This window comes from Caenorhabditis briggsae, assembly GCF_000004555.2.
Source record: "Caenorhabditis briggsae complete genome, chrII, whole genome shotgun sequence".
NCBI classification, from domain to species: Eukaryota; Metazoa; Nematoda; class Chromadorea; order Rhabditida; family Rhabditidae; genus Caenorhabditis; species Caenorhabditis briggsae.
This window is the reverse complement of record NC_013486.2, coordinates 8795597-8822855: the sequence shown is the minus strand read 5'-3', so window position 1 is coordinate 8822855 and position 27259 is coordinate 8795597. Positions and strand designations below refer to the sequence as shown.

Here is a 27259-nt window from a genome sequence, read left to right as displayed (position 1 = left end):
TCGGAGACCTCGGCTGTCGATTTCTGAAAGAACCGAGCTCCAGATTCTTGAAAATGGTGAAAATGGCCGAAAATCAACTGAAAATATGTTTTTGTGAATCCTAATGACCGGTGCTGTAGGTTTGGATATTCTGGATGAATACCCTTCTCATTTTTACAGCTGGTTGGTGCGCCTTCGGCGCGACCTAAACTAGTTTTCACAGTTGTGTTCTATACATAAGGAAGATTTTGTCAGCTGACACATTTTAAATATTTTCGATAAGAGCCAAGATGAATCCGATCAAATTTGACAATCTGGAGGCCCTTCTACAGGTTTTAAGGTTTCCAAGCAATGGAGGCAATGAGATTCAAAGTGTCGCATCGTGGTATTCCTAATGATCATGCCCAGTGATATCAATGAAGATTATAGAGATAAATTCGATAATAATTGTTTCCCGGTGTCATGAATTTTTTTCTTCTACCTGAAAGCATTTTCAGCCAAAATGAATAGAAATGTTTTATTAGCATTTTGCGTTTTGTTGTTTTAGAGGTTTGGAAATGCAGTTATTTGTGAATGTGTCTTCATCTTGGAATGAAAATTCTTTGGGCAGTTTCCTATTTAAAATTCGATTCTGCCCAAATTGATAAGAGACGAAACTGATAATTTTCTGCTAGTTTGAAATACAATGTTGCTGAAAATGCTCTAGTTAATTACGAATACCGTTTTTCCTTTAAAAAAATATTTAGTCTGAAAATTAGTTTAAAAATAACATTATAAGTTGGTACTCCTAAACACAATGTAGAATATAATTTTATTTGGAAAAATAGGTTTTTTGAGTGTATTTTAAGTTTTTTTTTCAGAATCTAGCTATGTGTCACTTTTTTTCTATAATAGGATATTTTAATTCTAGTTTTTCCAGAATATTTGAAATGTGATAGTTTCCAATGTTTTTGAAATTGTCGAAGTTGTGATTTTCGACTAGGTGTCATGAAAATAATCTGGGTCCAGAATTCTTTTTAAAAAACGGAAATTTTTTAATCGTCCATTCAAAGTTTTTTTTCAACAGCAAAACTTTATAATAACAAAAACTGGTTTGCAAGTTCTCGAATGGAGAGAGTGCTGATTAAAAACGATTTTCGGTCATTCAGGTCATTCAAGTTGTCTAGGTTTCCATTTACTTTGAAAAATTTCCGTTCAAAATTTTCAAAACCCATCCTAATTCATACGTTTGTCTTTGTGTTCTCCTCCTGGCAATTACAAAAAAATTAGAAAAAAAACACTATGATAACAAAACCCAATTTTTTTTTCAAATGTCTTTCTTTTCAGTTTTACTTTTTAGTGACTGTGATTTGTGTTGTTCTGGAACATCTTCACATTTTATTTTCAGTCTTTTTTTCCTTTCTGACTCATACACACAACAAAACGTTAACACCACCTAACTTACAAACCACACTTTTCCCAAACTATAAACCTTAAAGCTCTTAAAATATAACTTTGCAGTTCCATTCCATTCTTCCACATTATTCATCAGGTAGCCACGTCGTCACCCATATAGGTACACGTCGCATACCGCCTCTATTGTATTTGCCAATTTAGGTTGTCTGATGTCTCTCCAAATCACACACTATTTCCCTAGCTTTTGTCCGATGCACTAATCAAATTTTGGAGCCAAACCGCCTTATCAGGTCATTGATAAGAAGGAGGCTGAAACTTCTTCTTCCTCCTCAAACACATTCTATAATGAAGAGTATATTAGTTTTATAATTCATTTGTGTGAAACAGTCTCCCTCTTTTTGTTTGAACAGTCTTCACATTGCTCCTCTTGTTTTTCTGAAAATTTTTTCAGTTCTTTGTATTTTCAGCATGCTTTTCAAGTGGCTTATTCTTGCCGCCTTCGTGTCAGTGGCTTGGGCCGCAAAGTGCGAAGATGGAGTAGATAATGTGATCAAGTTCACCGACACAACCAAAGGAAAGGGACAAATTATTTTCACCGATTTCGAAGTGACCACATATGACGAGAACAAGGAGCCATCGTGCAGAAAAGGACAGGCTCAGTTCCGTCTTCCAGGACATTTCAAACTTCACAAAGGTACGTTAGAATTGTCAAAAAGTTGTAGGTCATTTAATAATAGAAAGATGCCTGGACCAGAATCCGTGTGATCAAATAGTATTCTTGTGTTTTCAAACAAACATACACGAACATCAGTAAAACACACATTCGTAAAAATTGAAAATGAGGTCTTGGGAAGTTGAGGTTTGCAAAGTGAGATTTTGAATTAAAATTAAAGCGGCCGTAGTTTTGGAAAAAAAATTTATAGAGTGGTAAATAATGATATAGGAGGCTATAAAATTCTAAGATTCAAAAAATTAAAATATCCGAAATTCCAGGATTCGTGACTGTCAACAAGCCAATCACTGACGAAACCGATCTGGAACTTGCTTTGAACGTCGAGAAAGACAGCTGGATGATTGGAAAGGTTTGCGTCAACGGAAAGTCGGAGAACTCTTTCGTCCCAGACCAACTTTGGTAAAACACCTTGATCATCCTCAATTTTACCTAAATTTTAGCAAATTCCAACTTTGCTCTCTCGCCCCAACAGTTTGCTCCCTTCTCAAGGTCAAGTCTTCTGGACCAATTGATGTGACTCCATTTGTGCAAAAGGAGCCAATTGACATCGGAGCACTCCCAATTCCACAACTTGGAGGAGACTGGAAGATCGGAGGAAAGATCATTCAAAACGGAAAAACTTTGGCTGGAGTTCAAATTGGAAATGGAAAAACGTGGTTGAACATTTATGTAAGTCCGGAAAAAGATCCTGATGAAAATTAAATGTCTTTCTTTCAGTCCGAGGAAGCCAAGGGAGGATCCGTGAACTACGATCCAGTGCCACCAGGTCAACCAAACTTTGACCATAACGAGTTGTAGATGCTTTAGATCTTGTTGATTTGTTTTTCTTGTTACAAATTATTTTATTAAATTCTTAAATTATCAGTTTGAAATATAATAAAAATGAAACCACACAGGGGCTTGTTTTTCAGATCATAGTCTTAAGAATAGGCACATAACACGTTTGAAGTATTTAGATGACGACGTGGTCCCGGATCATTCGAAGCTGAACATCGTGAGTATCATCGAACACTTGATCGTGGTTCTTGTCAGTGTAGACACGTTGACCAGTTTGTCCAGGCAATGGGGAGGTTAGCTGAAATACTCTGCCATAGTCTAGGGTCTACTTTTCTGATACTTACCTGCCCGCAAACCGTATATCCAACCATTTGATCTTTCTGTGTGTAGATCGAATATGTGTATTGTCCCTCATAATGAGCGTATTTGTTGATGTCCTGAAAATTCATAATTTACATCCATTCCGAAAATATATGTACCTGAAGGAACTCGCTTTGAGCTGGACAATTACCCGAGTAGAGTCCATTTACAGAATTACAGATTGGAGTGATGGAAAGAGCACAAGCAGGGACAGAGAGTGGACCGAGTTGTGGAGAGGCTCCGCGATTTGGGCCAGCAACTCCGACGTATGTGTCGACGACACGGGTTAATGGACCACCCAAATACTCTCCGGTATCAACACAACGGCCTGGAACAAAGATCATTTTAGAACTTCTGAAATTGATTTATTTGAACAGAAAATAATTTTTGCACACTTGTAAGATGAAGGCCCGCGCCGGGCTATGAAAATTTGAAGAAAAAAAAAACTAAGAAAGAGAAATTGTCAGATTGTTTGTAAATTTCCAGGATGAGCTAGGATGAGCAAATAGACCAACATTTTGTACTTCCTGTCGAAAAACCCTCTTCCTGCGCCCAACAGTTCTCGTGAAAATTTTTTAGCTTGTTTTTAGCATATAGGTGTTAATTTTCAGCTTGCTAAAAAAGGCTAAATGGGCTAACGTAGTTGAAAGCCCACTCTATACGTACACTTTGAGCTTGATCATCTCGGTTCTTTCAAAAGATATCACACAATTTTCTACTGATGAAATTTTTACCCTAATATCCCCAATATTTTATCAGTTGACAGGTTTTTGATATCTTTCACAGAAATCGAAATAATTAAGCTTAAAGTTGATGGTTCGAGTGGTCTCCTTTCAATACGGTAAGTAGTTTCAGATATTTTAAGAAAATTTAACTTCCATTTGCTTTATCAGACCCTAAATCCTATTGATCACTCGCCAGAATTCGAAAGAAAAAACTCTCAAAAACCTGAAACTTTTCCGATGATACTTTCCGATGATATTTTTATTGTCTCCAACACCAAACCCACTCATTTCCGGCCGAATCGCACATTTTTCCTCCCACTCACTATTCCTATTTCTATGCAAATCACATTTCTCCAAATAAATTAAAATTCAAATCACCTCCAAGGATCGCCTTTCTAGACACCGGAACACCCAACGAGAATCCGATCACATCAACGTTTCTTCCAGTGTAAAGACGGACGGCCACTATCAGAGAACGTACCTGAATTATTCAAATTATGCAAATGCGCTCCTTTTCAAAAGATATACCTGTTTGACGTACTCACACTTCATCGAGTACTCGATCCATTTCAATGGATTCCCCTGGGCTCCGTTGAAATATGTTGTTGAGTAAATTTCATTATCTTTATATTTTCCTTCTTTTCTGAACCATTGAGCCGCCCATGTTGGTTTCTCTCCAGCAGTATCCGATACTCCATGAACAATAATCAACGGCTGATTTGTCAAGGAATCATTTCTGTTCTTTTTTCCACCGAACGATCCATTTGGTCCTAAATCCAATCGCTCGATTTGATTCCTGACCATTGGTCCATAGTAATCTGCCAACCATTGGGAAAAATCTGGAGTGAATTTTGAGGAAACGAAGGATATGAGAAATGTGGAGAGGGCAAGTTGAAGTATCCTTGTCATTTTCTGAAAGTTTTATGTAGGAATATTAGTCACTGAAGAAGTTGGATAAAGGAGAATAACTTGAAAATAATCAAATCGAAAAGTGAAATTTTGAAAAAAAACCTTTCCTGAAAAAAATTGAAATACTTTTCGTAGAGTTTGAAGCTTAGAGAAAATCCTATGAGCCATTTAATTCCGACCGGTTTGTCTCAAAAAATGACTGTAAAATCCTATCAATCAATGAATTTGTTTCGATAGTCAGTGGACAACAAAAAAGGTAAATATCCAGAAGCTTCCTTCAAGGAGAAATGAAGAAACACCGATCGTCGTCATCGTTAGCCTCTGTGTGGCATCTCTTTCCCTCCCCCCATCCGACGCCTTCCCTCAGCTTCCTCTCGGATTCAAACCAGTCTTCTCTATCTAAATCTCTCTTATGATCCTTCTCATCCGTATACTGTTCCCTTCTCTCTATCCACAGATTGTTTCTTTTCGAGTGAGATTTGCCGTCGGAAGAAAAATGCCGTGGTGATCGTATTAGGCTACACATCGGCTAGATATTGGATAAATCGGAAAGAGATGAGATGGCTGAATGTTGATGGATAATGAAATCGAGAAGTGTCAAAAAACCGATACTATTGCGTCGTCGCCGCCGCAACATCGTCAGACGATTCGGATGAAAGAATAATGAGGGAGGCTAATGGTACATTTTATGATAGCTGACGAGTATAGTAATTAGCAGTAGTAGTATCTAATTAGCTGGGAAATTCACTTGTATACATTTCTAAGTAAATGGAAATAAACCCAAATTCTACCAAATCTGGAAATTGAAGAGGCTGTTTTGTTATCAGTAAAACTTGACATGTCAATGGGTTTTCAGCACAATACATAGTTTTCAGAGTTTTTTAAAGAAATTACTGGAAACATTCTCAGAGTGTTTTTATGTAAAATTTTCTGACTTTCCTGAATCTCCAAAAGTTGGAATGCTGAAAATTTTTTCATCTAGACACGATCCCTTCACATCCATGACTCTTTCACCTTCCGATGTCACATACGGACGTCATCAAAAATAGTATATCTTCACATCCAGATGACCCTATATTCTTATACGTCTTCTATGTATTCACCTGTCAGCGTCCACGTAGCCAACGTGATAACGTGTGCGGTTGTGGGACCACCTGGGGAATGGAACGGACGAGTACGATTCCCCGGGTGGTCTTCGAGTTAGACCTCCCCCGCACAGCGTTAAAGACACGTCCGACGTTTCTAGAGGACTAGCAAGGAACGAGCGAAGGAACAGCAACGTCACTCGAGGAATGAGAGAAGGAAGGATTAGTATTATTGATAAATTGTACTGTACTGAATTTTAGGATTAAATGAATGAAAGATTTTTTATTTGAATTATTGAAAGCGAGTTTTCTGGTTTTGAGATAAACGGGCAAAAAGGTGGATTGAATTATAAATATTCAAAAATTTAATAGTAAGGATTATACCGAAACACTGACTAAAAGATTGCAAGACTGTACCGTAAAAGCTTTTTAGCTTCAAAACCAAAATTTTAGTGTTTTCAGAATTCATGGGAATACTGAGCATCTTCTATTTTTATACCGCATTTCATATATTTTGTATACTATATTTCTTCTAATCAAAGCCCTTCAAACTGTCAACTTTGAGCTCAATTATCCCGATTCCTGTGAAAGATAATAAAAATGTGTCAACTGATAAAATGTTTGCCATAATATCACCAACATTTTATTAGTTGACTTTTTTAAAATATCTTTTATAGAAATTGAGATAATTGAGCTCAAAATTGACGGTTTACGTGAGCTTTCAGAGGAAATACGGTATCTATAATTGGCACTAAAATGAATGCCAAACTTACACCGACTAGAGTTACAAATCTTTATATTAGGTAATCCAAACTCTATCCCATAAATCTCACAATAAACCACAAATCTTACCTCAATCCAATTGCCAGTCCACCTATTCAACATTTTCATCCATAAATATTCCGGTGACCCCGAAATTAACCACTACCATTTTTGCACAATAACTCCACCTGTTTGTGCCATTTATCACCAGGAAACGTCCTTCCTGTCACCACGAAACCACTCCCCCATCCACAAATCGTTCCCCAATTCCCATTTTTCCATTTTCTCTTCTCCATTAGGCTCTTCTTCTTCCTTTGCCGTCCAGTCATCATCAATCTGTGTCTTCTTCGTCTTCTCCATTTTCCCGTCTTTTCTAAATTGTTCTTCCCGATTTTTTTCCTTCTTTACCGTCCATTTTCCCAAGTAGTAATGTACTGTTTCTCACTTAAATTTCCTCGGAGGGCAGGTGTCAATTCAACCCAGTTACCCATACATAGCTTTTATCTTTTTCTAACATCTTTTTGTCCTTTTTTCCATTCTCTTTCCCGGTTTTTTTTCGTTCGAATCGGACACTCTTTGTTTTTCTGTTTTTTTCGAAATCTCAGGTCAGAATAAATGGCCATTTTCAATTTCGAATCATGCTACATAATAGCAGCTTATGTCGAAAAGGAAAACACTTGTGTAAGGGGGTGGAATATAGAAAATGGATATTCTTTACGTTAGTTTTATATATGTCAAAACAAGATTAGTTCAAGTCGAAATCCTACTTGGTATTCAGAACCAAACCTCGAATTGTTGCAAATTCGTTCAATTTGATAATCTTCTGGAATTTATCAATTTTTGAAGGTTGTACATTGAATTTTGGGACCTCGCTAATCCTGAGAAGATAATTTCAAATAGGTGTTAGTTTAGGAGAATTCCAAAATAAAACTTTCAAAATCTGGATAGTATTCAAATTGTATAGGCGTTGAACTTCAAGATCATCACTTCTAGGCTTCGAAAAACCTGTTAATCAAAATCTTTTGAATTACAAAAATCTGCCATTTCGGCTAGTTTTTCACAGATAACTTTGATTTTGAAAAGTCTCAAATTTTTCAAATATTCAGTCAGTTCTTTTTGTTGGCTTCCAAAATACCGTATTTTCTCTGATAGAAGCTCTTCCTATACCTGCATTTTGATCTCAATTATCTCGGTTCTTTCAAAATATATCAAATAACTTTCAACTGATAAGTTATGTATCATAATATCACCAATCATTAATTAGTTGACTAATGTTTGATATCTCTAATAGGAACCGAGATAATTGAGCTCAAAGGGTGAGCTTCTTTTAGAAAGAGCAATTGGAATCACAAAATTAGCAAATTCATCAATTTTTTGTTTTGGTTCCAAACTTCTAGTTCTGGAAACTTATTGCTTTAAATTTGTGACTTCATCAACTTGCTTCTTTCAAATCTGGGCCGCACTTTTTGAACTCCTAGATTCACGAATTTTGAGACCATCAGGTTTTTAGGATCTTTAATTTCTAAATTTCTGGAGGCGTTTGACATTCTGGAACATCGTCCTTGATTCTGATTTTTTTCAGTTTATACTTTTTCGTAATTTCCCTTTATAGCCTGCTAATTTTTTGAACGGTCTTCAACTATATGTCGGTTTCCTGCGCTATCTCAAATCCCACTTTTCATTTTCCTTAACTACCGTAATATCTGGCTATGTCAATTATCTCCTGTGTTGTCTTCTGGCTACTTTAATAGAGACATAGACTATCACAGATTGAATAGTTGATGATGATGACGACTAACTGGCTAAGGCGTCCGAGGAAAAAATCGGGGCGTGGCCAGAAGTGACAATGAATCGAGAGACAGAAGAGGAGAAGAGATGGAGACAAAATAAATTGGGTTGGGAGGTGACACCAAACACACTATTCTTTTCTTTGAACAAGGAGAAGATTGAGAAGAAAACGCAATCATCTGACACATCTTCTATGTGTTCATTTCAGTTTTCACTCTTCAATTTCAGTCAATAGTACATTTGAACTTTTATAAATTTCCTCTTTTTTAAGAGTTTAGCTTTGATAGTGGGTTTGGGAATCGAGAAGTTCGCGTCGAAGATGTGCTTTAGATTCAAAAAGTTTGGATTCGTTTTAATCTTTTGACAGTCGAACATAAAATTTCAAAATCAATTTCGAAAACCAATTAGTGACTAACAGATACAGGACTGATTTATTGATATTGGAACTTTTCAACAAATTGTTATCGTTGGTTTTATTGCATTCTGCTTAAAATGTTTGTTTGGAGAATGAAATTTTCTAGTTTTCAGAAATGGCTGAAAATTTTATAGCTCTGACTCTTTTAATAGTATCTTTTAATAGTATCTTTTAATAGTATTTTTTTTGACTCTTTTAATAGTATTTTTAAAAGACATTTTGTTAGCCTCCATATTTTAGGTCCCATATTTTATTTAGATCAGTAGTTTGAAATGGGAAATCAAACTTTCTTTTTTGTTACCAGGAACTAAGGTTACTGTAGCTGTCAAATATCCTGTTAAAAAAACTTCTTCACACTCCGAAAATGTTTGAATTCCAGAAATTGAAAACCTCCTTTTCTATTCGTATAGCATGTGCCCAATAATTATCTTTTTTAATCATCTCAAATTTCCAATTTTCAGGATTGAAATGAAGCACAAACGAGCAATCCGTCTCCTGGTACCTGACCGTCCTTTGAGGGCAGGAAGCGTAAGAAACCCAAAAAAAAAACCACCACCTTTCTCTTTTTCTCCTCCCGTCAAACCCAATAAGAAAACAATAACACTTTTTTGCAATCAGTTTTCACTCTCTTTTTGTTCTCGGATCATCGATTGTCCACCCTATTGAAAACTTTGTGGTAGTAAGCGGAAAAGAAACTGAAGCGTGTCTAATCCGGCCTGTGAGGCCCGGTTTTTTATGAGGGGGATAAAGAGGAAAAGGAAAAGATAATCCAAATTGGAAAGAAGATTTACTCTTTTTTTTCTGCAGAAGGAATTGGTGGAATTGTCATTGCGGATTCCGAATGCGGTGCAGATTTTGGAGTCAAATGCGGTATTTGAGGTAAGGCAGATCGAGGAGGGTTCAGATTTGTGTATTCTGATTTCCGGGTTTTCGTCTTTAAACTAGTACGCTGTAATAGGAAAATAGTACGAGACATTTTATCAGTTTACCGCTTTTTGATATCTCTCACAGGAGATGAGATATATGAGCTCATAGATGGCGGTTTGGTTGTGGGGGATTTTAAATTCAGTTTTATAGTATTTACGGTAGTTAACTTTGGCAATACTAGCTTTAATTAAGCCATTTCTAAACTTTTTGTTCTTTGAATTCCGTATTCTTTTTTATTTTCAGTCTGAAATCTGTGAATGTTTCTTTCAATCTTTGGTACCGTCAAAAATAGTTAATCGACTTGTTTGTTTTCCCTCTCTTCAATTATTCAGATAAGCATCTACTAGTTCAAGAATTCAAAAATCACCTCTTCTATTTTTCTTCTTTTCCTACCACCAATTTCAGGGAGTCTGCCGCGCCACATTCTCCGGTCAAGATTCTCAACACACTCTGATCAAGGAAAAATTGCACATTCCATTCTCGGCTATTCAACTAGCTACTACCAAGGCAAAGCCAAATCTAGGTTATTTTAGAAAGTTTTTAGTGTTTCAGGGCGTTGATGTGATTCCAGAAGGACATCATCGACTTCCGATCTTTCTGAATGTTCCACATCATATGCCAGGAACGTTCAATGGGAAGTTTGGAGCTATTGTTTACCGATTCTTGGTCAAGGTAAGATTTCTAAAATCATTTCGGTTTTCAGCTTTCCCAGCCCATCAAAAATATGTTTAGTCAAGTGACATATTCCCAGCTGTTGTCCTTTTTTTGAAAACAATTAACCCTAACTGTCGGTGGCTAATAAACCCCCTCCTAGCGGTTTCTCTTTTCTGACAGAAACCAAAAATTTTAACGACCATGTCATTCTCAAAAACCCTTAATTAGTGTCGTGCCCGCTATGCCCTTCACGAGGAATGAAAAGTCCTTGAAATGAACGTTCCAAAGAAAATAAAAAAGAATCACACAATTGTTTTTTTGCAGCTGAAAGTGAAAAGATTCTCATCGGGAGACGAGGGAACAATCGAGTGTGAAAAGGCTGTTGATGTGTTGGGAAGGGTTTCATTGGATCAGCAACCATCGTTTGCTCAACCTGTATCCATTGATAGACATGTCAAGAAGAAGGTTTGTACTTCTGAGTGAATTAAGAGACATAGATCAGATTTTAGGCATTCTTCATGAATCGTCTCGAAGCTCATATCAAATTCGAAATCGAACGAGCTGCATATACCGTTGGTGAGCACATATTTCGTTGGCAAAATTCCAAACACAGCATGATTTAATATTTTCGAAAACCGCTTCTTTGCACTAATAGAAATATTTCCTTTCATCGGCATCATCAACAGAAAAAAAAGATACATTGATATATACGAGATAAGATAACAATCCAGCTATTGCGCAACCGAAAAAGCTGATCAGACAAAACGGGTTCCTTCGGGTTTCTGTGATAATCCCTTTTCTCATCGACCAATTTTTTTTGTTCTAGGGGAGCATATTCTGGTGGCTGGAGAAATCAAAAATGAGCATTTGAGTAACCCGATCAAGCATGCCAGTTTGGAACTGAGACAACACATTTTGTATCAATCTGGTGATGCTCAGAGAAGCGAGTGAGTATCTGATAGAGCAAATTTGCATAGATATTTTTATTTGCAGCTCCCGCCTGATCACCAAACTGATTTTGGGATCGGTTCCACCAAATGAGTCGTTTGCAGTTTTCCATTCTTTCCAAGTTCCATTCGACTGCTATCCATCGCTCTGTTGGAATGGAAACCCGGTCCAGGTAAGTCTTGGTGGCCTAGAAAATTCAAAATTCGGTCACTATCATATGCTGTTCTAGGTTACCTATGAACTCCTGCTCACCAACACTGGTTGCTTCGAAATCGGAACACCAGTCTTCCTCGGAAACTGCGGATCCCCAAGTGCCAGTCGCAGAAGCTTGATGGTAATTTCCTATAGTACAACAAAAACTACAGTGACCTAATTTTTTCAGTACCCCGAATCAACATCCGTCGGTGGAGATGCTCCAAGTACCACCTACTACTGTACCCCGCCTACCGAGATGAGCTTCTCTGCGGATCCACCACCATACTCCACCTTCGGAAAAGCTGATCCAGTATTCATCCCAATCCATATGCTCAAAACTCCATACCGCCCATTTGCTCCAACATATCATATGCCTGGAATGTTCCATCCACAAGGACCACCGAAATATGATTACAATTATAATCATCGCATGGCGCCCGAGTCTCCGCCACCACCAAGATTTTTGAAAATTGAGGAGATTGAATAACTGTGTTGAATTTAAATTTATGTGCAAATGACAAAGTTTTACACTTTTATGAGCAACAACTTTTATAAGTTTTTTTTGAAAGACTTTTTACAAAATAAATCTTGAACCCGGAAATGACTTGTGGAAGAAAACTGGAGAGAAATGAGAAATGAAAAAATATGATAAAGGAATGAAAAGTGAGCAGTCATCGATATGCATTCACATCTGGACTGGGTGTTGGATTATTCTGTTGTTGAGCATATCGAAAATCTTCTGTATCAGCTGCCACGACGAATTGTCGTTTAGAGAAACTGGAAGGACTCCTGACTGATGTTGCCCATGTGAATGCAATCAAATTCCAGTCGAGACCCATTTGATCTTGACCACCAGTGAGGAATGAGATTATTGAGCAGATGATAACGAAGAGCTGAGAAAACAAAATTATATTAATGCACACATTTGGGAAAAATACCATCAAACTTATAATTGGTTGAGATTGCGGTGGGAGATGTGACACGAAATATACCACTCGATCCATGCTTATAGCTCTGCAATCATAAAATTGTTTCGTGTATCTTACAGTTTTCTTCTAACCTCGAAACAGAAGTTCCGTTTCCCACTGCATCTTCCAAAATACAAGAATTTTGAAACTTTTGGGGAGTATTATTCACCAAATAAAGTGCCAAGTTGCCCGCAGTTATTATCATGGTAAGCATAAAACTGGATATAGCACCAGTTGAAGAGCAGAATGGGAGATAATAGCCACATATCGTCACTCCGGAGATGATGGAGAATAGAGAGCTGAAATTAGATGCCTGACTTTCTAGAGTCAGTTACAGTAAGTACTTTCCAGGACCGCGCGCACGCAGTCGCGTTACGCAAAAACTGAGCTGTTGGCGAATCTCCAAAAGTGCAATGGACAGGCCTCGCCATGGGGATTCCGCCTTCATGATCGCGGAAAACCCCCAGCCAGGTAAGTTTATGAGTCGCCGCGCGTTGGGGGTAAGGGTAACGCATGTACGGACATCTCCCGAGTTCCGCCGCCTGCTATGTTTTGTGTGCAAAGTGGGCGGAGCTTAGGGAAGAAGGAGAGGGACGAGGAAGATATTGAAGGGAGAATTCGAAAAGAGGGGAATGGCGAGTTTTTGCGAAAATTCGGGATGGAAATCTTCGAGTTTGGTTTTCAAAAACTTACAAAAGCACATAGATAATTGTCGGGAGCTGCATTCCAATAGGAATCCGTGCCAAATTAGTGGCCACCGTTAAAACTACTACAATCGTGGTCAAAATCAGCATTCCAAATTGCAAAGAGCACAATTGTTGAATTGGATTCCAGGCTCTTAATTTCTTCGCCCAAAACTCTTCCCATGTGAGTGTCACCAGTGACATTATCGTCCATTGTAGACAGAAAGAGAGAATACAAAGACAAGAGGCACAGACGGTGAAAACTTGAATTCGATTTCCCAGAATTGCTTTCGAAAATTGGAAGAATGATCCAAAAGACATTGCGAATTTGCAGTGTTCTCGAAGAAAGTTGAGGAAGATTGTGGCACAGAGAAATATAAAAATTGACACAAATAACTGGAATACTCCATAAAAAGTTAGAGTGAGTCGAAGTTTGTGCATGGTTGGCATGGGAGAATAGATCTGAAACTTGCCAAATTTGTATTCAAAATGTTTAGAATGTCTCACCTGATACTGGAAGCTGGAATTCAAAAGGTAGAAGGTGACTGTAAAGCCAACCATCAAACTAGATAGAATATCAGAAACTCTGAAATTCTCCACTGGGACCAAAGTTCCAAATGACTGAATGTCTTGAACAGCATAGTACAAGAATATTCCTATTCCCAATATTGACACCTGATTTTAAGATTTTTTTATTTGAAAATTTTTGAATTCAAGACTCACCACAATATACAAAAAGAAACTTGCATTCATCATACTCGAATGTCCACTGAATATCACAGCAAATAGAGAGAAATAGGCAATTAAAGGAAGGACCAAATAAATCGAAAGATTAGTTATAGTTGAGAGAAATGTGGCGCTGAGATACAAGAGAATAATCGAGATAGCGGATAAGAGAACATATTGAGTCATGGTGATGATAGAACGGACTGAAATCAAAGTTTTTTAGTACAGTAACCCAAAAAAGAAACTCACGTGGCTTCGAGAGATATCGCAGCTGATAATACATACTTAACGACGGAGATGGTAGATAATGAAGAATTGGAGAAGAAGTTAGAGCTGTCAGAAGAAGAGCCAACGATGCTCCAACTTGGAAGAATATGGCAGATGGTGTTGGTACGCAGAGACACCAGACAAAGAATATTGGAATTGAGAGGAATGTCATTGTGGTTGCAGCTCTCCATGGTGATGAGCCAAGAGTTCCCTGACAAGTTAGATGTTTTTGGAACCTTTGACGTTCAGGGTGCAACTCTATCAAAGATTTTACCGTAAAACATGTAATAGAAGGGCCCCTAAACTTTAAGTTTGAGCCAATTTTTCTCGGATCCTGTCAAATATATAAAAAATGTTGTCAGCTGATAAACTGTTTATCATAATACCAGAAGTGCTTTATTAGTTGACAGATGTTTGATATCTTGCATAGGAGCCGAGAAAAAATAAACTCCAACTTAACAGGCAAGGGTCCTTTATATTACAGGTTTACGGTACGTTAGCTTAGCTTGGTTCATGTAAGAGATATTCTGAAACTGCCTACAGATAAAAATTGTGATAATATGTTAAGCATTGCAATAATTGACACCTTTTTGGTTTTTCTTAGCCAAAATCATTTAGGTTTAACTTAAGGTTACCAGATCTCTTTTTCAAATCTCACCTGCTGAAAATGGATCACACTCTTCAAATTCACATATTTCAATCCAAATATGGCGCTGATCAATGGTAGTACTACCAGTGATAACAATGGAAGTTGCTGTACATATTGTTCGATACTACTTCCACCTCCAGAATACCGTGAAGACATGTCTTCAGAAGACGTGAAGTCTTCTCGGAGCGAAGTCTCGATTTCACGACTAATTCTGAATTCAGAAGGACTTGGTGAAGAAGAAGAAGACGTGAGAAAAGTTGACACGGGTAATCGGAGGTGTTCTTCTTTTTCTTTTTTCTCGAGAATAGAAAATGTGTCAGTGACATGGAAGAGAATCCATGAAAATGAGGGGGGGGGGGGTAAATGTGGCGAAACAAGAGGGAAACCAAAAGAGAAATTGGTTGATAAAAAGTGAGAGAAATAAGAAATGAGGAGAAAAAGGATTTCCCGGAAAAGAGGTTTCAAAATTTAGAAAAGATCAAGAAAATGTGAGGGATCAACAAAGAAATTCCAAGACAATCCCAAGAAAATCCGACAAACAAAAAGTGGTATGGCATCCATTACATATAATACAATTCATACTATCTGTCACTCATTTCTTCCTCTATTATAAGTGGGGGATGCCAGCAACGGAAATAAGAAAAAAGTGATGAGTCATTAGGCGACGTTCGGCAAAGAATATTGCTTTCTGTTGATAGTATTTTTTGGAAGTTCCTGGTTTCGAAATGCATTTTTATAGATATTTCTATAAACTAATTTTTGTCAGAAAACGGCATTGTAATACCTGAAAATCAAGAAACAGAAAATAAATAATCTAAAATACTTGGATCAAGATAGATTGGAAATTGACTTTATAATTCCTGAAATTTGAGAAAAAAATGGATCCAGGTAATTTCTTTTAAAAAGACAGGCAAATACAGAAGTTGGAAAAATCGAAATCGCGGAAAATTTTATTTTATATAAATTTAGAGTTCAGAAAAACCTTGAAAAAAAATCTGATTTTCAGCTATTTTCTAATCTGGAAAGGTCTGGAAAAATAACTAGGTAATTGAGTAAGATTAAAATTTGGGAACATTCGGAAGTTATGAAATAAAAAGATTACAATAAATATGGAAAATGAAAATTCGGAAAAATCTGATCTTCAGATGAATTCCGAATCCTTCAAAGTTGAAGGTTCAGAAAACAAAGTATGACAAATTATGGCAAAAATCTGATAAACTTTCAAGTTTAGGAATGAAGACGAATGAAGAATTCAGGAAAACCATGAAATTTCCGAAATTTTTAATTTCTAAGAAACTCAAAAGTTAAGTAAATTAGGAATTCCAGACACCGTAAAACATGTTACAGAAGAACCCACTAATTTTTAACTTTGAGCCAATTTATCTCGGTTCCTGACAGAAATATGAAAAAGTTGTAAACTGATAAATTGTTTATCATAATATCAGAAGTGTTTTGTCAGTTGACACATTTTTGATAACATGCAAAGGAATTAAAATAATACAAACTTGACAGCGTGAGGCTCTACCGGTTTTACAGTATACCCGGTTGGAGAAAATCTGAAAATTGACTTTCTACTCAGATAAAAAAATGACACACCGGAAAAGGAAACATAACAAAAAATGAATCACTTGATCAAGTAACCGAAGGGAAACCGTGAGAAAAACCCCTCTTTGATGAAACCCGATAGTGGACAAAAACAGTTTTGTTTGTTCATCATCTGTTCTCTTTTTCTAGGTACTCGTGTGCTCTTTTCTCTCTCCATACCGTCATTTTTCTCATTCTACACATTAAGCCTTCCTCAATAGAAAAGGCGAATAAAGTGAAAAAGTCAACAAAATATCGGAAGGTGGACAATTGACCAACACAGCACCTGGGGGGATCGGTTTCGAGTGTATTTCGTGTTGTTCATGTATTTGTAGACACGAACACAAATTGATAGAAATTAAAACCAAACACCCGTTTTTGGAAGAAAACGTAGAAGAAGGAGAAGAAGAAGGAGGTGGGGTTTGGAGGTGTATGGTTGTGTGAATTGTTAGTACTAAACGGGATTTTAACAAGGAGCGAAAGGAAGATATTGTGTGTATTAACATAAGTATACAAACACTAAAATGACCAATGTAAAAGGCAGAAGATATACTTTCTGATATACTTTCTACACCATGGGAGAGTGAATAATACAATTTTCGTGTGCTGAAATCTGGATCAAACGAAAATTTCAAAAATGTTATTAGAAGTTTCCTTTAGATTTAAAATATCATTCTGGTACAAAAAACCGGAGTTGCAGAAGAGAAGCACCGCAATGAAAAGAATGGGCGTAGCCGAAGGTCCCACAACCACAATTACCGTATCTCAAAAATGTTTTCATTTACTGGATTCATTATCTCTTTTTAAGTACGATTTCAGTCAGTTTTTTTGCTATCATTAGTTTCAACGTTTCGACTTATTTGCTGAAAAATACCATTTTTTCCGAAAAACAAGAAAACGAGTAAAAAAACGAGAAATTGAATCTAGAAAATAAAACAATTTTAGGTTACAGTAGTTATTTTTGAAAGTGGAATAATTGACTGAAAATGCACGGACATAGAGATAACAAAATCGGGAAATAAAACTATTTATAGGTTACGGTAGTTGTCGTTGTCGGACATTCGACCATGGTTAACAGAGTTTCTCTTCCATAATTTTGAAAGAATAATAGTTCGGGTTCCGATGAAAGTCATGGGTTCTGCTGAAGTTCCTATTTCTCTGGAACCTCTTCCTACAAACCATCTCTAATTGACCTGTTGACTCACAATGCTGAACTCGTGAGAATAATCTCAAAATTACTATAAAACTTTCTAGAAACGTATTCTGATCATTTGTTTCTTTTTGAATACTAGATCTAGAAAAATTAGAAAATTTTCAAAGACTGAGAATCTAGCAGACTTCAGCTAGTGGAAAATGCATCCGAAAAATGTACATCAGATCCTGTCTCTTTTAAGAAGAAAAGGATAAATCATCTTGTGACTCAAGTTTTGCCAAATTTAGAGCCAACGAAAAAAGAAGAAAACCTCTCGAGAACTAATGCTCGATATAATTGTTTTCTCCTTTTTTCCTGCACCTGAAAACAAAGAAAAGTGCAAAAGTGATGACCGGTGAGGGATGTTTCGATGGGTAGCAGCAGCAGAGAGCGGGTCGAGAAGTGGACAACGGAAAGAAAGAAAAGGAGGATACACTTGACTTTTCTTTCTCTTTTCAAAACTCTCTGTATATCGAAAAGTGAGGAAAAAAGGGAAATAAGCATAAGCGGAAAAATGAAAATTGAATAGAAATAGAAAGCATTCAATAGAGGAAGATTTATTTATATTCAGAATCCAAAGATTATGTTTCAAGGAGGTCGGGGCATATTATACTCTCAAAGCTATTCTTCGTTCCAGAGGATACGATATGTTTGTACTTCTAATTTCCTCATTTGTCTTTTTAACCATGATGGGCGGTTACTAATAAAACCATACTATATATTATATTGTACAACGGCATGAAATGGTATGGCGAAAATAGGCGATTGAATGAAAATGCGGGTGGTCGTCGCCTCGGCGTCTTCAGGCGGCACATAAGAAAATGAGATAAGGACAAGATGATTCAATGGCAATTAGTTATTGTTTTCCGTTTCGAAATTCGTAATACAACTTGAACACAAACACACTTGAAAAGGAAGAAAAGAATCTGGACAACGGTCAACACTTTTTCAAATTGAATTAAGAAGACTAAAGTAAAAAGCTGTTCTTTCTCTTGTCAAACAACAACAGAGTTGCTCGCTGTGTCTGAGCTCCGCCACAAAATGTCAGCTGTTTCCAACGAGATAAAATGCACAAGATGAATTCTATGATAGATTAAACAAAGTATGTGTGTGCGTCTATGTTTTTTTAAACCACTCAATCAGTCAGAACAATAATTTTATAAAACTCTAGTCCGGTCCGGAAGGAAAAAATTTGTTAGTTAGAAGCAGCTGATGAGATGTCGAGTGGAATTTCGCTGTGGTCCTTAATCGAATTCAGATTGATTTCTCCGTTGCTCAAGCTTGAACTCGATTGGGTTGACAGAAGACTTCCGATTCCATTGAAATTGGATGGCTGGAATAAATTTAGGTTGATTACGGTAGACAAGCGAGCATTGGTGCAAGCACACATATTCACGCAAATTCACACAGTTCTCATATTTTGTTTTTTTTGCTCTTTTCGTGAAAACTAACTTCGTTGTGGGTCAAGCTCTCAAATAGCTCGAAAATTTTGCTCTCGATTTTTTTGAAATTTTCTTGGTAGTAAGCAGACACGTTTTCCGATCGCTCAAGAATCATGAGAAGGGCAGGAAGGACGGCCAAAAAATGTAATTGAGCACCATCAGGGAACTCGTTAGCCAATCTTTTGACATTGAACAATTTCTCTCGGCGACGCATTGCTTCGCGTTGCTATAATAAATCATGGTTTAGATGTCTCTCTAGACTAAAAAAACCTTCGCTTCAAGGGAGCTCAGCATCTTGTGATCGCCCATCGCAATCGGTCCGATCTCCTGAGTTCTTTTCATTGTCTCTTCCAGACCTTTAATCGTTGCACGAAGTTGGAAGCATTTTTGCAAAGTTGTCAATTGCTCAGGATCTTTTGGTGTATAGCCGCTGCTGAAAAAACGTGGCTTTGGAACTATTCAACTATATGTTCGAATCCTACTTTAGGTACGGCTCAGCACCTTCTAAAAGTTTTTTGTACGTGTCATTGCACAAATTGACCATGTTCTTTCCATTGCTGACCATCTGGCTATGTAGTTCAATGATTCGCTCTTTAGTTCTCTCGAATCTATCCACATGACTCCCTCTGAACTCATAAATTTTCTCTTGTAGAGTTCTCATCTGATCGATTTCCTTCTCCAGTTCTTCAGTTTGATCAGTTATTGCCATTATCTAGAAAAACATGTACATTTTTCACAAACTCTAACGTTCTCCGTCTCTATTTCTCTTTTACACGAGTAACGTTCTTTTTTTTCAGTTTCGCATGCTGCGCTTCTCATGTAAAACCGATTTCGTCAACGCGTTCTCCATTAGGATGACGTGTTTTAACACAAGCGGTCCAGTCAGTAAAAGCGAGGGAAGTAGTTATTGTCGAATTAAAAAGAGTGGGACCTGGAAAATTTCGCGGGCGGCTTCCCGGTCAATTTTCGAGGCCTTGCTTCAAAATCACTACAGTAGTAAACAAAACTTATTTCTTTGAATTCTGTGGGATTTTCTGTACAAAATTTAGATTTCTTGGTGTGGAAATGATCGCTAGCATCTCTAGAATCTGATTTTCATAGAAAAACCGAACTTAATTGCGAAAGTAGCTCGAACGAGGCGAAACTCTGAAATATTACGTTTTTGCCGCACTTTTTCGTAGATCAAAGAAAGCTACGCCTTTCAAATTCTCAGATCCCACTTTTTTTAATTCGACAATAACTACTTCCCTCGTTTTTACTGACTGGACGGCTTGTGTTAAAACACGTCATCCTAATGGAGAACGCGTTGACGAAATCGGTTTTCTACCGAGGAACCATCAGTCTCAGTTAACCCATCTGTCTTTCGATGTTCTGTCTAATGCGCAGAGTTTTGAATTCCTCTATATCGCTATATATTTCGTTTAACACTCCACTTTCTCTCTATTGCTATTTCTCCTCATTTACCTTGGCTTCAAATGCCGGCACACTGATTTGGTATTGGGTCCCACCAGATTGACAACTCTCTGACATTGAAGACGACGACATTACAGACACAACCTTTTGTGTTTTTTGAATTGCGTATTTACTCTTCACTGCTGATGTTCCGAAATACGCATTCAGTTCTCGCTGGTGCGACGTGGTTGCATGGCGACTTTTTTTGTCGGTCAGGCTCCACATAGCTCACGCGAAGTTCTAAACGTTTCACAACGTAAAAAATGTCATGGAAATTTTGAGTGCTGCTGTTGGCTTGCTTGCTTTTTCTCGCTAGTTCACGACTAGTAGCAGAGCTAAATATAGATCTTGTTAACTCCTTTTTCCCTATTTTTCCTTTTTTCTCTATTCCTCCGTCCATAGTTCCGTTCTCATAATTCCTCTCTAACAAATCTCAAGCAAGTGACCAGTATACTCAAATTTTCAGATTGGTCTCGTTGACACAAAAATGGAGACCAGCGTTGAAGTACCACCTGCTGAAGGTGTGAATAACGACACCTTAAAAGTCACAGAAGTCGATGACGGTTGGATGTTTCCAGCAGATGCTGATGTTAAGTTGGCGACTCAAGTCACTTTCGCGGTGATCGTGATTCTCGTGATGAAAGTTGCATATGAGTATTGGCAGTGAGTTTTCCTCGTATTATTCGGGAAAAAAAACTTACCTGATTTTCTGAATTTCAGAAATCGTCGTCGCCGCCGACAAAGGCCAGATATGGGAACTGACGCAGAAAGCGAGAGACATCGATTGAATAGCCAAAGAGTTTGTCAAGAAATATAGATTTATCTGATTAAGAAAAATTTCAGCGAATCGACGAAGCACTACGACAGCCAACACACGAGTGCCCGATTTGCTTAGCAGAAGCTAATTTTGCAGTTTTGACGGACTGTGGACACATTTTTTGCTGTAAGTTTGCATATTTTCATGGAAGTTTGAAATAAAAATCATTTTGTAGGCTTCTGCATTATACAATACTGGCAACAGAGCAAACCAATACTCGCTCCGTGTGATTGTGCAATGTGCAGATGCACTGTAAGTAATTTTTTTCGTACAAAAAACCGGAGCTGTGGAAGAGAACGGCCGGTGGCTGACAGTCCCACAACGACAAAATACCGGAACCTTAAAATATTTTATATTTTCTGGATTTATCATTTAAATTCTCTTGCGTTTTCGGTCAATTTTCACTCTCAAATTATTTTTTAACCCGGTTCGGGAGAAAAATAACGAAAAACTCGACGAAGATCAGTGAAAAACGAGAAAATGAATCTGGAAAATAAAACTATTTTCAGGTTACGGTAGTTGTCGTTTTGAGATCTTCGACCACGGCCACAGGCGTTCCTCATCCATAGCTCCGATTTTTTGTACCAGAATAATTTATAGTTTTATTATAAAACGTTTATATTTCTACCGTATCCTGCCTTTTTCAGTTCTACATGCTGCTCCCTGTCCGTTGGCCATCTTCCGGTATTTCCGATGAAATCGATGATCAGATACACGAAAACAATATGAAGATCGATGATTATAATAGAAGATTTTCAGTTAATAGACCGGTCAGAACACAGAAGCTTAAAAATCATCATTTCTTATTTTTCTGATTTTCAGGTTTTTGATTTTTTGCGAGACATTCCGATTCTCATACCATATCTCATCCGCAACTTCTTCAATAATGACATCTTCACTCTTATCTATCAGTAAGCAACGTTTCAACTGGAACATACCAAAATTTCCAATTTTTCAGAATCCGCATGGCATTCGTGATCTTCTGCGTCGTCTCTATTTCCTCCTTCCATTCGACATTGTCCCAGAGAGCGTTTACGGAGTCATTGGGTTCTTGGACGACTGTATAATAGGACTCGTTATCATCTGCGCCTTCCTTCGTTGGTTCAGAAACTACATGGCGGAACGCGGAATGGCTAATCGTCAATAGTATTTGTATAATTCCTCTCTTTCTATAGCATCTTAATTTTTCCTTGCCATTTTTTCTTTAACAACTTTCTTTCGGTCATAATCTTGTTCATTTTTTCTATTCGTGTTTTCTCTCTTCCTACACCAGTTTCCTACTGTGATCTGACCCGCCATCACATCATTTTGACCATGTCGCACCTCTCTTTAAGCATCAATATATTATACAAGTCTGACCCACAAGTTGACATCGTTGAAACCCGGATTCCTCTTCAGAGATAATTCAGATCGATGGAAATGTCTCATTTCATTTCGAATTGCGCCATTTCCGAGAACCCAATCTCGTTTTTTTTTCTATTGAAAGATGACGAGGAGACACAACGATGGCAACTAATGAAGCGGAAGAAGCTGGATAAGAAGAAAAATGAGAAATACTTGCTGATGGTGTCATTGATTGTAAATAGATTTTGTCATTTTTTCATAATCGGACACCTTCGTAAAGTGGTCACTCTCAAGGCGACTGGTTCCACTTCCAATTGACTATTACAAGAAGTCTAGAAGAAGAAAATGTATCATTTACTTTCAATAAGTCATCGACCGTATAATTACTCGCAATGTTATCCGATAGTTTAATAGCACTGAAAGTGGTGAATGCAGTTCATGGTATGAAGGAAGCCAACAAAATTGGAAGAGAACACTGAAAACTGATATTCAAATGGATCTCTTTGTAGAAATATAATTATTCTGATAAAAGAAAACTGACGATGTGAAAGAGAAGCGCCGGTGGCCATGACCGAAGGTCCCACAACGACAACTACCGTAACCTAAATATATTTTTATTTTTCGAATTCATTATTTCTTTTTTTGGGGAAAAATAACAAAAAAATCGACAAAGATCCATGAAAAACGAGAAAATAAATCTAGATAATTTTTTAGGTTACGGTAGTTGTCGCTGTGGGATCTTCGGCCACGGTCACCAGCGTTCCGATTTTTGTGTAATAACCTTTTTTGTGAAGTTTAGCTTCGATTTTTTTGTGCAGTAACCTAAATATACTTTCATTTTTGGGATTCATTTTCTCGATTTTTATTCGAGTTTTCTGTTATTTTTCACCAAAAAATTCGGAAAATTGAGTTTTTTTTTGCGAAAATTGACGACTGGAAACACAAAATCGAGAAAATAAATTCTGAATATATTATGCTTGTCTGACAAGGGAAGTGTTTTCAGACAGTGGTTGAGAATTTGTTCAAACTTTGGTCATTGGTACTTTTGGACACGCTGATCACAGCGCTGCTTTTATTTTTTGCCCCTTGCCCCTCACAAAAAAGTTATGGGCTCTGAAAGTGATTTCAGTGCTAATTTCTCACTTTTGGAGTGAATTTTTGAAGGGGTTAATAGCAGTTGTTCGGAGTTTCTCAAACGTAAATCGTATTTTAAAGGTTTCTCTACAATATGAGAAAATAGCCTCATTTTTCAAATAAATTTTTTTTTTTTGAAAAAAAGTCGCCATGGTACCCCTTTGGATATTTTTACAATTTTTCGAAAAATTTCCAAATGTGCTAGAATGATTTCTAAACGTAAAGAACCGATAAAATGAGTTTTTTCATGAAATTTGGTATTCTAAATATTTCTGGAAATCACAAATATGTGCTTTCTTTCAAAACTTTAATGGATCGTAGGCGGTAATCACCCAGTAGCACTCAAATCTTGCAAAAACATAGGTTTACATAATTTCTGACTAATTTATTACTGTTCCGCATCCAAACTGAGCAAATCTGGGTGGTTCTGACTAACGATTTGATTAAGAATGGTTTTCCAGCAGTTCTTCAAGAAAATTTCAAAATGATTTCTTGAGTTTTTTTTGAAACAAGTCAAAAATATTTTTTTTCAAAATTAATAAAAATCTGAATGGAAATTTTTTCTAAAGGTTTTGACACACTTTGAGATTTTCAGCAAGATCAGAAAAAAAGCAGAAAACAAATCGGGGAAAAAGGGATCGAACTAACCCCTGTCACTTACCGCCATCCCTCTTCACCACTACACCACTCCTCACTGCTTCCACAATTTGTATAAGAAAGGGGGAGATCGCGTTCACGCTTTTAAAGGTGGGGGGACATGAAAAAAAATGTTCTCGAAATTCCGTTCAAAGATGTCCCTCGAGGAGTTGAACTTGTGAGGGCGATGATTGAGGGTGCGGCGCCGCAACCGACTGAGCCACGCGGGCAAAGAGAAAGGGCACGCCCGATTGCATACATAAAGGCGAGGACGACAGCTGTACGCAGAGTGACATTAAGCGTTGTACACCGTGACGGTAGAATGCATACTCTAGCTACAAAAAAACTACGAAAAATCTCCTGTCCCCCCACCTTTAATGCTTTAACAGAGGTGAAATTTCAGACGCGTTTTTTCAGCTTCTAGGTACCGAGGGGCACGAAAAAAAGTCGTCTCGTTATTGACCATGTCCGAAAGTATATGTGTACCAATTTTCAAGAAATTCTCAAACACTGTCTGAAAACACCTCCCTTGTGAGAAAAAAAGGTTAGAGAGTATTTTTTGCAGTCTGAATACGGTAGCGATATCGAACCGGAGAGCCTAAATAGCTCATATTAAGTGGAGACGCAGACACTATTTCTCTGCTTCTCACACTTTTTTTCTCAGACAAGCATAATAAGTTTTTAGGTTACGGTAGTTGTCGTCGTGGGACCGTCGGCCGTGACCAACGACGTTTCTCTTCCGCAGCTCCGGATTTTTTCGTAATAATTTCGAGTTTCTACCGGCACATGGGGAACCAAAAGGAAAACAATAATCGTGTAAATGTTCTGGTTAATATTTATTGCGAACTAAAAAAATTCTAGGTGTTTTATGATATTTTTCAAGCTCAACAACTCTGACGACTGTTTGCGTACAACTCGAGCATACTGTAACCATATGCAATCATTTTATGGTTTCACCATTAGCATTTTCTCGGGAAGAATAAAATGACTGTGTGGCTTTTGAGGGGGAGTAAATTCCCTCCAGAAAACTCGATCATTCTCAACTCCCCCTCCCTGTCTTCTCAAATCACACTATTTGTATTTTCCCTCTTCGTTTTCCCTATATCCCAACAATCCAAAATGCTTGTGTAAGCCTTATTCTTATTTTCCGATAGCCGTTTGTCTGTCCGCGCGCCAACCGCTTCTTTTTGCTTCTTCTTCTTCTGTCAGCTTTTGCCTCGGCTTCTTCTGGCCGACGGGACGACGACGGACATCCAATCTACCATGTCTTTTTGCCTCTTTTTCTGTGTTTCTTTTTGGGTGAGAAAGTAGGTCGGACGATTTGAGATGGAGGAGGAGGAGAAGATGAAGCCAGTAGAAAGAATGAGACATAAATGAAACAACTCTTCTAGAGAATACTGTCGTCATGATTTTGTTCTGATTTACTATCATCTTTGTTAAGGTTGATTGCCTCTCTGCTTTTCTGGATCTTCCTCATTCTCAATCATTATTTGATTCCCCTCTTTCCATTTTTTATTTTTAAGATTTCCATCTTTTTTTTAGTTCTGAGAAGTTTTCATGTTCTGAACATACCGTAAAAAATCTAATAGAGGCCACACAATCCGTCAACTTTGAGCCCATATATCTCGGTTTCTGTGAGAGAGATCAATAAGTGGTCAATTGACAAAATTTGTTTCATATTATGGTGAATATTTTGCCAGTTAACTACTTTCTTATATCTTTTACAAGAACCGAGATATATGGGCTCAAAGTTGACGGCTTGGATGACCATTTATTAGAGTGTTTACGGTAGCTATTCCATTTAAGTATCAGAACCTTACAGTTCTAGTAGTTTCGAAATCTTGGACATCTGAAAACTTATCATTTCAGATCTTAGAATATCGAAAAGATGAACGTACTCCTACTTTAAAAATATAATAAAATCAGAATCATTTAAAACTCTCAGTATCCCGGATTTCCGTAATATTAGAATCCCAAAGCATCGTTTATCTTTTTAATGACCTTTTGTACCAGTTTCAGCACCTAGCTACTCTTCTTGTTATCTGTCCCATTCATCAGAAATGTATCGTTTGAAAATACAAACATCTAGAAATGACCAATATCTACGTCATCTCCCCTCTCCCTTTTTTCTAAAAAGAACCTGAACCCTTGCATGCCGTCGTCTCCCAAATGAAAAGGATTAACGGTCTGGCAGAAGCCATGAACCTGTCTTCCTCTCTCCTCACTCTCTTTGATGACCAATGTCGTTTTGGCAACAATCGTAGATAGAGGGAGAGGGAAAAAAAAATCAAGGATAGGTGATTGAGAAGATTTAATTTAATGGCAAATGTGAGAAAAAAGAAGATTAGTGATTAGTGGTTTGAAAAAAAATAGAAGTGAACAGTTTCGTCATAAAACAGGGAGGTAGGCACAGTGTAAAGAAGAGATAAGAAGAGGTGATTGAGAGAAAATCAGATACGATCAACGTGTTCAGTAGGTTTAAGTTTAGACCCATTTATTCAGTATTATGCTTCTAACTTGCATAAATTGCCTTTGTCAGATACCGTAAACACTCTATTAGAAGGCCACCCAAGCCGCCAACTTTAAGCCCATATATCTCGGTTCCAGTAAACGATACCAAAACGTAGTCGACTAACGAAATGTTTATCCTAATATCACTAAAATTTTGTTAGTAGATTACTTTTTCATATATTTTACAGGAATTGAGATATAT

General features: G+C 37.3%; 7 protein-coding genes across 7 annotated transcripts; 3 read left to right on the top strand and 4 right to left on the bottom strand.

Annotated features, from left to right (window-relative positions):
* Window positions 1-1842: 1842 nt before the first annotated feature.
* Cbr-dct-18 lies at window positions 1843-2905 on the top strand (the record flags this gene model as incomplete). The annotated part of the gene is made up of 4 exons (XM_002630961.1): window positions 1843-2068; window positions 2368-2506; window positions 2548-2776; window positions 2825-2905. 4 exons carry the CDS (start codon window positions 1843-1845, stop codon window positions 2903-2905), a joined length of 675 nt encoding a protein of 224 aa, XP_002631007.1.
* A 154-nt stretch (window positions 2906-3059) lies between these two features.
* Cbr-lips-9 lies at window positions 3060-4878 on the bottom strand (the record flags this gene model as incomplete). The annotated part of the gene is made up of 5 exons (XM_002630962.1): window positions 3060-3182; window positions 3229-3321; window positions 3364-3572; window positions 4348-4450; window positions 4498-4878. 5 exons carry the CDS (start codon window positions 4876-4878, stop codon window positions 3060-3062), a joined length of 909 nt encoding a protein of 302 aa, XP_002631008.1.
* Window positions 4879-9396: 4518 nt separating this feature from the next.
* Cbr-arrd-10 lies at window positions 9397-12139 on the top strand (the record flags this gene model as incomplete). The annotated part of the gene is made up of 9 exons (XM_045242438.1): window positions 9397-9504; window positions 9736-9807; window positions 10261-10527; window positions 10834-10974; window positions 11019-11085; window positions 11336-11456; window positions 11503-11629; window positions 11687-11791; window positions 11840-12139. 9 exons carry the CDS (start codon window positions 9397-9399, stop codon window positions 12137-12139), a joined length of 1308 nt encoding a protein of 435 aa, XP_045092215.1.
* A 184-nt stretch (window positions 12140-12323) lies between these two features.
* Window positions 12324-15101, bottom strand: CBG02762 (the record flags this gene model as incomplete). The annotated part of the gene is made up of 8 exons (XM_002630964.1): window positions 12324-12545; window positions 12591-12666; window positions 12713-12919; window positions 13314-13765; window positions 13811-13978; window positions 14027-14232; window positions 14279-14507; window positions 14955-15101. 8 exons carry the CDS (start codon window positions 15099-15101, stop codon window positions 12324-12326), a joined length of 1707 nt encoding a protein of 568 aa, XP_002631010.1.
* A 3815-nt stretch (window positions 15102-18916) lies between these two features.
* On the bottom strand, window positions 18917-19872 carry CBG02763 (the record flags this gene model as incomplete). Its single annotated transcript, XM_002630965.1, has 4 exons — window positions 18917-19054; window positions 19174-19389; window positions 19434-19596; window positions 19646-19872. The coding sequence occupies 4 exons, from the start codon at window positions 19870-19872 to the stop codon at window positions 18917-18919; spliced, it is 744 nt and encodes a 247-aa protein (XP_002631011.1).
* A 1230-nt stretch (window positions 19873-21102) lies between these two features.
* CBG02764 lies at window positions 21103-22579 on the top strand (the record flags this gene model as incomplete). Its single annotated transcript, XM_045242437.1, has 6 exons — window positions 21103-21278; window positions 21336-21414; window positions 21459-21558; window positions 21608-21684; window positions 22080-22202; window positions 22391-22579. The coding sequence occupies 6 exons, from the start codon at window positions 21103-21105 to the stop codon at window positions 22577-22579; spliced, it is 744 nt and encodes a 247-aa protein (XP_045092214.1).
* A 3107-nt stretch (window positions 22580-25686) lies between these two features.
* CBG25610 lies at window positions 25687-25917 on the bottom strand (the record flags this gene model as incomplete). Its single annotated transcript, XM_045242436.1, has 1 exon — window positions 25687-25917. One exon carries the CDS (start codon window positions 25915-25917, stop codon window positions 25687-25689), a length of 231 nt encoding a protein of 76 aa, XP_045098146.1.
* Window positions 25918-27259: the final 1342 nt, after the last annotated feature.